This window comes from Sesamum indicum, linkage group LG11, assembly GCF_026168435.1.
Source record: "Sesamum indicum cultivar Baizhima isolate 11 linkage group LG11, ASM2616843v1, whole genome shotgun sequence".
NCBI lineage: Eukaryota > Viridiplantae > Streptophyta > Magnoliopsida > Lamiales > Pedaliaceae > Sesamum > Sesamum indicum.
This window is the reverse complement of record NC_142667.1, coordinates 3,144,358-3,158,220: the sequence shown is the minus strand read 5'-3', so window position 1 is coordinate 3,158,220 and position 13,863 is coordinate 3,144,358. Positions and strand designations below refer to the sequence as shown.

General features: G+C 40.8%; 1 protein-coding gene across 1 annotated transcript; it reads right to left on the bottom strand.

Annotated features, from left to right (window-relative positions):
* Nucleotides 1-5,123: 5,123 nt before the first annotated feature.
* On the bottom strand, nucleotides 5,124-6,900 carry SHOT1 (Mitochondrial transcription termination factor family protein). The gene is made up of 2 exons (XM_011094977.3): nucleotides 6,769-6,900; nucleotides 5,124-6,650 (listed from the first exon to the last, which is right to left on the bottom strand). Exons 1-2 carry the CDS (start codon nucleotides 6,874-6,876, stop codon nucleotides 5,367-5,369), a joined length of 1,392 nt encoding a protein of 463 aa, XP_011093279.1. The 5' UTR covers nucleotides 6,877-6,900; the 3' UTR covers nucleotides 5,124-5,366.
* Between the last annotated feature and the right edge of the window lie 6,963 nt (nucleotides 6,901-13,863).

Here is a 13,863-nt window from a genome sequence, read left to right as displayed (position 1 = left end):
AAAAGATTTCCAAAGAGCTTTTGTAGTATTCACTGAACTATGTATGTGTACGACATATGACTGGGTAAATTATATTTTTGATCCCATAAGTGGATCTGTTTTCAGTTTTAATCCCACAGTCAGGCCAATTCGCACATTTAGTCCCATATGTGGATTTTTGTTTCAATTTTAGGACCAAAGGCGGGATTCCTTTAAATACTTAACGCCAGCCTCAATTTTTTAATGAAATCCCCCCTTTGGTCCTGAATTGAAAAGAAAATCCACATATGGGACTAAATGTGCGATTGGCCTGAGTGTGGGACTAAAGTTGAAATAGGTCCACTTATAGGACTAAAAATATAATTTACCCTTAAATATGACAAAATTTAGTTTCCTCATATAAAATTGGTCACAAGAAAAGATATTTTTATGTACTGACTCCAATTATAATATATTTTTATATATAAACTATAAATTTTTTATATACTTTCTCAATTATACATATTTTAAAAATATACTGTAAAACATATAATTCAATTTATATATAAAAATAAATCACAAAACAAAAATAAAAAAGGAGGATGTTGAAACACAATGGAATAATGGACCGCAAAAAGGAGGAGAAGTCACCGGAGGAGGGGAGATTGAAGGTGGGTGATGGTGCAAAATGATCGCTTGAAGTTGGCTCTCAGAAGTAGTCAATTAGGAGCTAAAGCGCGATGGCCGCGACGGAGACAAAAAAGTAGTAGAAGACCGGAGCACAGGTTAGGAGATTAATGAAAGAAAAAAAAATGAAGATAACTTGCTGAAGGCTAGATGGTGGTGGGTGGGCTGTTAAAATACTCGTCATTGGACGGACTTTTCAATAGTCGTAGACCAATGTCGAGAGGTGATCGGACGGTGGAGAAAAAGGCGACAGAAGATCGAGCACTGGTTAGGATTTTTTGAACAAAAGAAAATAATGATGACTCGCTGATGTCTAGGAGATTGGCGGTGGGTGGGGTATTAAAATACTCGTTGTTAGATGGGCTTCCCAATGGTGGTATGTTGGCGTCGAGAAGTCATCGAACGATGGAGATATGGGAGGAGAGGGAAACTAAATTGAGAAATATACATATGGATACAAATATATACATATATATATTAAAAAAATATTAATTTTTTATATATTAAAATAATATATTTTTATTTTCTATAAAAATAATTACCCCTATTTTATGCACTTTTTGTTTATTGATATTTCTAGTTCCTTTTTTCAAAAAAATCTATAATAAATCAATTATAGTTTTCAATATTTAATTATATACTAATATGTTTTTGCAATTATCCAAAAATATCCATATACTCGAAAGATAGCGCATGTGACAATGGGGCAAATTACATTTTTGGTCCCATAAGTGAACCTGTTTTCAATTTTAGTCCCACAGTCAGGCCAATTCGCACATTTAGTCTTTCTGAAACAGAAATACTAGAATGCTTTGAATTTGATCTTCTAAAATGAAGTGAATATGGAGGCCGATTTATAGAAATTGGAAATGTACTATGGAATAGACATATCCATTTAGAAAAGGTTTTCCAAAATGATACGATTTTTCATCCAAATAAACGCATAGTTTCATGCAAATGACATACCATTTCACCAGAATAAACACATTATTTTAACTAAAACACACACCACTTTAGGGTTGACATGGTTGGATATTGACTGGGCCCCATCAATTACCCACGTGTCACAAACTTGTCATATATCACGTTGTATCCAATCAATTTTTATATTTTACTTTAATCAAAATAATTTATGCTTTAATTTATCATTCACTATTTTCCAACATAATCAAGTATATATTAATATATCAAATTACCACAATAATATTATCATCACTCATCATAAATATATTTTTTCCACTATTGAAGTTGAGCTTCATTACAATACCTTCTCAAATGAAAAAGATATTGTTTTCCAGCACAAAGTTGCTATCTTTTAGAGATTACCGGATGAGTTGCAACTTTAGAAGAACCTAATCAAATTAGAATTTATGTACACATCTACTTTAGAAGAACCATAACGATTAGCAATGCATTTGTAGTGCATATACAAGCAAGAACTTCACATTACTCCCATACATCTTAGAATTTTGGGTTAATTACACTTAGATCTATCTGAATATGTGAAATTATACACTTTCTCTAAAAAATTCTGAAATGATACTTATACCCCTTTCGAAAAAAATTTTGGTTGCACTTGTCCACCTTTGCTAAGGTTTGTAAAATATTTGTAACGTTTCTTGACAAAAAATTGTCCTTCTAAAAAAGCCAAAACTCGTAGGCAGTTGTCAATATTGTTGTGGGAGGTCTAGCAATTCTAGCACCTCAGGGGTAACTAAAGGGTATGTCTCTATATAACCCGAACTCCTAACTGTTTATGAACTATTTGATTGGTTGATTGACACTTGAGTAAATATGCACATTTATGCTGATAAAATCGCATTTTATGTCTTATCAAGTCCTCAATCAAAGGACAATGAGCATGGGCAACTCCAGTTCAGCTGAATTACTTAGGATAGCAAGAGTGGACTTAAAGTTTTCTTTTCTATTTTGGAAAAGGGTGCACCATGTCCCCACTGTTAGGAAGAGCAGCGTTAGTGGTGCAGTGCTAGTTAGTAAGGATTGTGAGCTTACTTTTAAGTTTAATAAAGTTGTAATTTTACAATTTGGTGTATTAGTCGGCAAAGGCTATTTAGTCGATGGTCTTCTTAAAATTCGTGTTGATAATAATAAAGTTCAAGTTTCTAATTCTATTTTGTTTAATATGGAATCAGTTTTCTTTATGTCATAGTAGATTAGGTCATATTAAATCTAGGTTCATTCAAACGTATAATGAAGCTCCATTGAATACCTAGTTGTAATATTGAACGATGACACAAGTGCCTTGAATTAGTAAGGAAATCTTATCACCAATTGATAGGAATTCAGAAGTACTTGAATTAGTTCACACAGATATTAGTGAGTTCAATGGAGTTATAACTAGGGATCATAAAAGATATTTTATCACCTTTATAGATGATTGCAGTAGATATTGTTTGTCTATCTCATTATAAATAGAGATTAAGCCTTAGTTTCATTTTCTTTTAATAATGAAGTAGAAATCCAACTAGTAAGAAACTTAAAAGACAAGGTCAGATAGAAGAGGAGAAGATAAATCGAGTGCGTTATTGCCAGAATTTTGGCATTATTCATAAAGAAATACCTCTGTATTAATTGCCACGGGAGATTGGACAGCCACACAGAAACCAAAGTAGAAGCAGCAGCTAGGTAGTCATAATACACAACAAATAGTTGTCTTAAACTTATTGTAAAAAATAAGAATACGTGGTAGTTATGTATTAAGAATGAGCAAGAGGTGGATTCTTATCTTTAAGCAATTTATTTTTAATATACAATCATTTACAATATTAAGATAGCAGCGTTACAAACTTTGATAACAATGAACTAAAATAATATTTTGGATTTTCTCAAATAGGAAAACTAGAATGCTTGGATTTAATTTCTAAAATCAAGTGAATAGAGGAGCATATCTATAGAAGTTGAAAATGTATTATTAAATAGACATGTTCAATCGAGAAAGATGCTTGCAAAAGGTTATAACTTTTAGTCCAAATGAACGCATAATTTCACCCAAATAATACACAATTTCACATAAAAAAACACATTAAAGAACACCAAGCTTACATACATTCGGTTGATTAGACACGGTTGGATGATAAATGCGCTCCATCAACCATCACGCACGTATCATAAACTTATCGTATACCGCACATCATAATCAATCACTTGCTACAATTTAATCTAATTAAAGTATTTTTTTTAATTTATCATTTACCATTTTCCAATATACTCAATTATATATTAATATATCAAATGGTCGCAATAATCTTATCATCACTCATCATAAATAGCTTTTATTCGCTTTTGATGTTGAGCTTCATTACATTCCATCTCAAATGGAAAAAACAATCACTATGTTTGTTTTCATTTCCAAATTATTTTCGAGACAAGTCAAAATATACTCAATGTTTGACATCATTCAAAACCACCTTATTTAGGTGTTTTTAACTATTTTAGCATAAATATATACATATATATATACTCACACATATACATAAATATATATAAAAAAGACATGATTTGACAATGAATAGTAATTTTTGTCTCCCAAAACATAACATTAAACATATAATATTTATTTTAAATTATCTCCAAAAACAAATCCAAACATACATACTATCTCAAACACACACTTATTTATCTTTGTTTTCTCTCTCTATCTCCACAAAACACAACAAAATACTTAGAAAACGAACCCAAACATTATGAATATTTCCCGGCAAACAATTACTATAATTTGGCGATTACCTAACGAGTTGCAACTTTAGAAGAACCATAATCAAATTGCAGTTATATACAGATCAGAAGAACCATAATGATTAACAATGCATTTGTAGTGCATCTACGAGCAAGAATTTTACATTATTCCCATGCATCTTAAAACTTTGGGTTAATTATACTTAGTCCCTCCGAAATTACACTTTCCCCCAAAAAGTTTTGATATTACAATTACACCTCATTCAAAAAATTTATGTTTGATTGTAATTAACCCTAAACTTTTGCCAAAATAAGAACTCTTTTCAAATGCATCCATATATAGTACACAATCTGTAGCAAGAAGCATAGAATCATAAGGGTCACAGAAGGGGAACTTATTGCCATTTATACCACACTTCTGTTTCTACTTTCTCTTACAGACACAGCTGAAGAAGAATCAAACATAGGCAGTTTAAGATTTCCAATACTCCAACAAGAGAACATTTCACGTTCTTGAAAGTGGATCGAAGATGTAAGGTGCAATGATCTCTAGGTGATGAAAGAGTTATAAGTATCGAAATGGTGAGATTCTTGGAATAATATACAGACGGGATGTAAGATTAGTTCCCGTAAAATAAGTAAATCACAAAGTTGAAGTAAATATTACAAGAGCATCAGTTAGAAACTAAAACAACGTAGAACCAACATTAAAATATGTCTTCTGAAACATATGAGGGAGTCGGCTGACCAATAAGAGAATTTTACACAACATGGCCAAGATATCAAGAGTAGTAAACATAATCCATATGAAACGGTTGCTAGATATTTGTTTCTCATATAACAGATTTCCAAACAGCCAATCCATACATAGTCTATGCCAAAGTTGTAACAAGTCAATGTTCAACTATACATGAGAGTCACATCAAGGTAATACAATGTCATTAGAGAATAATACACCAAAACAATATGCACAATTACCTTTGCAGCACTGAGTTACTGAGATACTGGTCAAGCAATGATTCAAGCTAAGGGGCTGCTGCCCGGCTGTCTCTTTTTAATGAATTCTCTTGCCACTTGTTTGGTGCGGCAGGATGGATGCGAGAAAGACGAGCAACAAATGTTTTCTCACTAGAGGCTATTATGGTGGAGAGGGAGTATTCTTTTTCACAAAGACCCTGATCCACGAGCCACTTATGCAATTCGAATCTTGGCTTGATTCGTTGCTCCAAGTCATAACATAGATATCCTGGGAAAACATCGAGATACTGTAGAGACGACTGCATATCATTGCAGAGGAATTCAAGTTTTTTCTCAAGAATGCTTTCGTGCTGGTTAAGAATCTTTCCAGACAACTTCACCATTGCACAAAGTTTTGAGTATTCAATCCCACAGTGAAGAAGGCAATTGAATCGCCGCTGCAGTTGGCTGCTGCTGCTGTTTAATTGGGATAAGGTTTTAACTGCAAACCTATTCTCTCCAAAACCAATGCTATGTAGGAAATTCAGTTTCTGGATTGCATATATGTACGTTCTTTTAGCTCGTAGTCGTATTAAGCTATCCATGTAGTGCTTATCCACGTCGTCCTCCATAGAGCTAATAGCATAAGTAACTAATAAAGAGTGATCCCCTCTCTTCATTTTCTCAAAGAACCATTCACCAAGATCCATTGACCTCATAACATGAGGCAGATTAGCCATCCTATTCCTACCAAAAACATGAGGGTACTTCTGCCGAAGAGATTCCAGTTCTTCTTTCTCTAATCCGAAGTGCTCCAAGAATCCCAAAACTGAAATCACCTGACCCTCCAGATCAAAACCAAAGATTTCCGGTCTTGAAAGAAGAAATAATCCAATTTGATCCTTCTGAACATTCAACTTAGAAAAATACTCAATCTTGCTCATCAAAACCTCTTTCGAGTGCTCAACGAAAATGCTTTTGCTTCTTCCCATCAACTCACCAACCTTTCCCATCTTGCAACCCAAGTCGTAAAACATCCTAACTTTTTCACAAACCTCAAGCACAGCATCCACATTACCCTCGACATAACTCAACAAATCATGATCCAACAACAATACCCTCAAATCACTTAACAAATCATCCATCTCACTGTATAAAACTCTTGGGAAAGCCAAGCAAATACTAATTACACTAACACTATTAAGCCCATAACCACTCTTAATCCCATCAATCTTCCTCTGCAACTCTGAAGGATCCATTTCGAATATCAATGCTTCTTCCTCTTTACACAAAAGCCCCAGTTTACTCCAGGGGAACCCCATCCCCGCCAGAGCACAAACCACATTGAAATGCTTCCAATCGGAAAGAAAAAACGTATTGGGAGGTAAGAGAAAACGTGGGATTCCATTACTGTCGCAATTTAAGCCAATGCTTTCCAAGAAAAAGTCGAGCTCGTTGATGGGATGATACCTGAGGAAACGCTGGAAGGAGTACCCGAAAGTCGACGGCGAGAAGGGAATTTCGGAGACGACTTTCCACAGAGACTGAGGGGAATTGCTGGCGATATGGTCTGCGCATGGAAACGGCAAAGCGCGAGTCGTGTGGAGGTAGTCCGTGAGTGCTTTCTGGAATTCTTGAATGGCTCTACCCCTGTGCTTCCATGGAATTTTTGAGAAGGGTTTGGGGAGATTTGACGTAGTCGGTCTTTTTGAAAAGTGGCGGCGGATAGCGGTGGTGAAGCGGGAGAGTATGGCTGCGGCGGCGGAGGTGGTGGTGGTGCGACGGTGGAACATAGTCTTTCATGGGACCAGGGTTTAAGAATTTTCGGACACTGGGTTTTAGGCTCTTCTCAGTGGGTGAAGGTCAGCTGTTGTTCAAGAAGGTTGTTTTTTTTTTTTTTTTTGCATAAATTTGATAAAATTAAATTAGAAATTATGTTAATTAATTAACAGAAAAAAAAAAGTTAGGGAAATGATTCTTTCTCTTATACTAATAACAATAAAAAAAAAGGTGATGCCTCTAATGGACTTAAACTATTGTCCAGAATTTAGATTGGAGCGCTTATAATCCGAAGAAAAGAGACCTGCAAAGCAATAAATTAGCACTCCAATACTCAAGTCGTTATTGAATTCAAGAAAAGATAAACAAGAAATAAATAATCATAATAAGAAATCGAGTTATGCTCATTAAATCGAAAAAGGTGAACAAATTTGCACAAAAATGTTTGATGAGTACTAGAAAGAATGCTTAGTGAATCCAAACATGTATATATAGAGGGGGTGCCCGGCTTGTTGGGGATCTATCATTTTTCCTGAATTTCAGGAGAGATAGGTTAAGGTAGTTGGATAAGTGGCAAAATACCTCTATTTGTAATTGGATGCGTCCGATGAGAGTGTCCTTTTGCCTGGGGAAACCCTTTACTGGCAGATAGTCTCAACCGCTAGAGAGTCCTAAACTTTAGGGGAATCTTCCTTATTTGGACTATGCCCTTAGGTCTGACATGGTCTGCCGTAGCGGTTGACTGGCGGGACAACTGCAAACTATGTGGAGGGGGGGAAAATTGCCAAGTCCATGGGGTCTTGGGTGGGTTGTCCTTGTCGGGTGATGAGGATGGGTTGAGTCTAGGGGTGCCTTATTCCTTCGTCCTTTGCCCTGGTGTCACAGGCCGCACCTTGGCTAGAGGTCGGCTATGACTTGTGGAGGACGTGCGGGCGACTAGAGGATGTCGGCCAACACGTAGCGATGATGGAGCGCCACCCTGTGCACGAGTAGGAGCTTAATGTGTGAAGCAGAGTGCTTTATCCTTGGATATGCGAGAAAAGTGCACTCCTCGGCCCTTTCAGTGTTCTACTCTTAGAACAAGAGATTATTTTCTTAAACCTATTATAAGGAGGGCATGCAGTGGTGAGCTCCAGCCAGTACTCCACGGGCACGACGGCAGTAGCTTGAGAAGACGTCTGCACTAAATGAGCATCTCTTGGGGGCATGATGGGGGTCTTCAATAACCGGCTCTAGGCAGCTCAAAGAGGAGTGCTAGAGTTCCCGAAGGGCTTGGAAACCTGACGGGCAGCGTAGGGCCAAGATGGCCTATATTGGGCGCCGATACTGCCGAGAGGCTCTGTGTGACACGCAAGGTTGCCCAGCGGGCTGCGAGATATCAGGGGCAACGCCTCTCGTGCAAATGGGTGATTGCGACAAGCATTCCAAGACCTTGTGATCCAACTCATGGAATGTGCTATCGAGTTCTAGCCGTCCATGGGGGTTTGTTGGCTAGAGATGAGCGATCGTGGGACGACGCCACACTGTGGGCGTACTGTGAAGCCAAAGTTGAAAGGCAAGAAGGCATGTCGGGCATGTTGTGTGAGATAACGACGAGATGTCGGCATATTGATTGGGCCTCAGACTTATGATACGATCCTACTCGGGCGAATCATGGAAGGCGGCCCTAATGAGGTCGAGCGCCTAGGATGTATCGAGTGAGTGTTGGGCATGAGATGGGCGTTGCGGGCGCATGAGGTAGAGCCGTAATGCCGAGGCAGAGCGATGATGCTCCTTGCCATTGAGCAATGCGTCGACAGGTTTTGAGATTGTGTACGAGACGCTAAGGCACGAGTGCCGAGAGCCTCAGCGAGTATGGGTATTCTGGATAGGCGAGGGCAAGGGCACGGGGTGCAGCGCAGGGAGGCGTTCAGATGTCGCGCTAGCGAGTTTCAGTGTCGAGGACACGCGACGGACTATCTCTATACTCTGATATGTGCGAAGGCTGATCGAAGCTTAGGCTTAACCTTAGACGTCGCACAGGCGAAAAATATATAAGAATTACATTCCGCTACGAGAAAGAAGAGCACGCTTATGACAGTTGGTATCAGAGCCTCGTTGCCTTCATGGGGCGAGGCGAGTTGGGAACCTGGAGGACGAGACCTCCCAGTCGACAAGTGGCACATGAGCTCTACGTCAGGTATAGACGAGCTGGTATCAGTTGAGACCGTCAGTTGAGACAAAATCATCCCATCTCATAACGAGATGATTTTGGGGGACGTCTGCCACAGAGAGTATGTTGGGTAGAGTCCTTTGTGCACGTTTAGGCTGCTTCAGAGGGCAAGCGGCTACGGTCCAACTTTGTTGTTGTTGATTAGCAGGTGAGTGAACGCCGCAGATGTGTTGGGCGAGCTGTCAACCATGGTCCAAAATTTCTTTTTGGCACATTGATATTCAGATTTAACAGTTCACTTTGCTTCCCTGAGCGAGAGGGGGACATGCCGATGCGTCGGGTGGATTGCGAGAACCACGCTTGCGAGAGAGTGTAGCAACCATGTGTGCGGATTGCCACAAGTCAGGAGGCGGTCTAGGCGACGAGACTGTTTTGCTGGGTGAGATACCACCTTGAGTTGAGAGTGGTGGATGAAGGGTCACCTTCTCATGAGTCTAAAAAACCTTCCAGCAGGGAAGGATGTGCTGAATATTCAGGTGCCGAAGCACAGTTGCACATAAGGTCCGTGAAACAAGCCCCAAGGAAGGAGTGGACGTTGAGACCCCTTTCGTTGTGGGTAGTTGTCAATGCGAGCCGTGTGTGGCCGAGCAGAATTGTGGGATGAAGTGCTATTATGGTAGATGAGGGTGCGTCTAGAGAGAAAGACGGCACGCTTCAAAAACCAAGGAGCATAGGCATCCATTATGTGAGAAAGCCAACTTGTCCGAAGCTTGAGTGGGAGCAGTCCACTAAGCCGTGTGTTGGGTGCTCATCAGGAGCACGAGTTTGAGCTGAATTGAGAAGGTTCCTCGACGGGATTCTGACATGCTGTTCTTTAGTCTAAGAATTTCCGAGGAGGACTACCGTGTGGAGATTTGAGGGGAGCAGCAGGCTCCATCAGCACCATGCCACATGCGCTCGGGTTGAGACTCGAGTTTGACTTTCGCGCAGGCCAGATTTGAAACTTGACGTTACGGCCATGTTGGGGAGCGAGAAACCCCAACCTTGTTGGTGCGGTCGGGACGGGAGTTGAACATCCAATTCTTGTTAGCGATCGGATCGATGCGGGACTTGCGTTTTGAGTTTTGCTGCCGGACGGGGATTCATAGATCCTATCCTTGCAGTTGCAGTCAAGCGCTCGGGCCGAGACATGAGATTGAGTTTTGCGGTCGAGCTAGGACTTGAACTTGGTTGTCGGCCAGATTGATGGCAGAGGCCCCATTTTTGTGTTGGGTTGAGCGAGAACCCTTTTGAAGAGACGTTTGGTGCACGAGCGACGTGGTTCCGATAGTTGGGCATCCGGCCTATATGTATTTGCAAGTGTTTAAGTGTGGTCTACTGCAGAGGCGGGTTTGCGTGTTGCCGAGGACGGCAACACCTTGAGTGGGGGAGAGAGTGTGAAGTGTGTGCAGCACAGACTCCATACTTCATCGTTCCAAGATCAATTCGGGTGTATTCGAGGCACTGTTTTAAGGGAAAACAAACATAGACGCCACACTTCATTCGTTTTAGATCAATTCCGGTGTATATGAGGCACTGTCTTGAGGAACATCAGACACTCCTTTCCTTCCAGATCAATTCGGGTGTATTTGAGGCACTGTCTTGAGGGACATCGGAGATTTCAGAGGCCCACTTGACAAGACTTGGAGCACAGTTGAGAATGTCGGGAAGAGAGTGTAGAGCCAGGCACAGACTTCCGAAGAGAGTGTAGAGTCAGGCACATACTTCCAAAGAGAGTGTAGAGCCAGGCACAGACTTCCGACTTCAGTGAGCAATAGTCGGGAAGAGAGTGTAGAGCCAGGCACAGACTTCCGACTTCAGTAAGCAACAGTTGGGAAGAGAGTGTAGAGTGAGGCACAGACTTCCAACTTTAGCAGGCTACATTGAGAAGAGAATGTAGAGAAAAGCACAGACTTCTAATGTGAGCGACATTGGGGAAAAGAGTGTAGACGAGTACACAGACTTCCAACTTGAGGCGATCATGCAGTGCACTGAGGCACTATTTGCTGAGAGCTACAAGCCAACCTTAGGAAGAGAGTGCAGAGAGAGGCGCAGACTTCTATTTGAGTTTCAGTGTTTAATGAGTGTATCAGAGACACTATGTTTTGTTGGGGAGCTTAGCAACCGATTTGGGAAGAGGGTGTTTACGAGCACAAGGACTTCCTAGGGTTGAGTTGATCACATTAGGTGCAGTAGAGGCATCGTTGTGGGAGATTAAGTGTTGTGCTAGAGAGGCACTTCACGACTGGAGCGCTCGAAAGAGCCGAAGGTCGGTCTGGTGTCGCGAGATATTAAGAGAGAGTATTGGGCACCGCATACACCTCAACCCTTCGTGTATGTGTTAACGAGGACGTCAACAGATCGAGTGGGGTAGGGTGTCACAAGCCGCACCTTGGGCTAGAGGTCGGCTGTAATTTGTGGAGGACGTGCGGGCGACTAGGGGATGTCGGCCAGCACGCAGCGATGATGGAGCGCCACCCTGTACGCGGGTAGGAGCTTAATGTGTGAAGCAGAGTGCTTTATCCTTGGAGATGCGAGAAAAGTGCACTCCTCGACCCTTTCGGTGTTCTACTCTTGGAACAAGAGATTATTTTCTTAAGCCTATTATAAGGAGGGCATGCAGTGGTGAGCTCCAGCCAGCCCTCCCCGTGCACGTCGGTAGTAGCTTGAGAAGACGTCTGTACTGAATGAGCATCTCTTAGGGGCATGATGGGGGCCTTCAAGAGCAGACTCTAGGCAGCTCAAAGAGGATTGCTAGAGTTCCCGAAGGGCTTGGAAACCTGACGGGCAGCGTAGGGCCAAGATGGCCTACGTTGGGCGCCGATACTGCCGAGAGGCTCCATGCGACGCGCAAGGTTGTCCCGCGGGCTGCGAGATATCAGGGGCAACGCCTCTCGTGCGAATGGGTGATCGAGGCAAGCATTCCAAGACCTCATGATCCAACTTATGGAATGCGCTATCGAGTTCTAGCCATCCATGGAGGTCCGTTGGCTAGAGATGAGCGGTCGTGGGATGACGCCGCACTGTGGGTATATTGTGAAGCCAAAGCCGAAAAGAAAGAAAGTATGTCAGGCATGACGTGGGAGATAACGGCGAGATGTCGGCATATTGATTGGGCCTCGGATTTATGATGCGGTCCTACTCGGGCGAGGCATGGAAGGCAGCCATGATGAGGGCGAGCGCCTAGGATGTATCGAGTGAGTATTGGGCATGAGATGGGCGTTGCGGACGCATGAATAGCGCCGTAATGCCGAGGTAGAGCGAGGATGCTCTTTGCCATTGAGCAATGCATCAGAAGGTTCCGAGATTGTATGCGAGACGCTAAGGCACGAGTGCCAAGAGCCTCAACGAGTATGGGCATTCTAGATAGGTGAGCACAAGGGCACGCGGTGCAGTGTAGGGAGGGGTTCAGATGTCGCGCTAGCGAGTTTCAGTGTCGAGGACACGCGACGGACTGTCGCTATACTCTGATATGTGCGAAGGTTGGTTGAAGGTTAGGCGTAACCTTAGACGCCGCACAGGCGAAAAACATATGAGAATTACATTCCGCTGCGAGAAAGAAGAGCATGCCTGTGACACCTGGGTTGCTAGCCCCCTTGGGTTGTCGGGGCAAATGCATTTGGCGGTCCTAGCCCTGGGCCTTGTTACTCTTTTTTGGATTGGGCCTTCTCAAGTCATGCACACCAAAAGGGTTAAGTATATTTTGTACCCCTAAAGTATACCACCTTCATCAATTACCATCTACACTACAAAAACTTTCAATTACCCCCCCCCCCCCTTCCTTCTGATAATCCTTTAAATTAAATTAAACAAAAATGGACAAAAATACGCTTAACTATTGATGATATGATACATTCACTTTAATGCTCTCTATAATTAAATATATCAATCAATTTGACTTTAATTTTTATTTATTTATGATATTAATAAATTAATATTGAATTAATCACATATCGATAAGATCAATGTTAGTACTTTTAAGTTAAAGTAAATTTATGAACTTGTGTTTGTGCATTACACGAAAAATATGTTTAATAACAAAAATATTACAAGTGGTCGTCGAGCCTATTGTTTTGGCACCTAAATGTCAAATGCGGTAATTTGGGAGTTCATGGGGTAATTCTTTTTTTGTCTTTCCGTGTAATATATTATTTCATCCATTGACCTAATCGTAGGTCGAACACGTTAAGCGTGTCAATTAGTGTACAATACCTAGATTTAGACCCAGACCCATTTTTTATAGTTATGACTTATATCCGCACCTAATATTTTTACATTAGATCCAAACTTGAACACATATCTATTGTAATAATTTTTTTTTATTTGGGTAAAGCCAATACCCTAAAATATTTAATGTCCAAAAATGCATTTGTATTTGTTAATTTAAAATTAGAGAATTTATAAACTTTTGCTAATTATTAATACAATTATTTAGGCACTGAAATATACAATAATTATTTTGTACTTAATTAATTTATACAAACCTAGTATTAATTTATAAACATTATAGTTGGATAAACTTTTCAAATTGATTGATATACTTAATAGTAGAGGGTATTGATGGGTGCGGCCCAAGAAGGTCCGGCCCAAGAAGG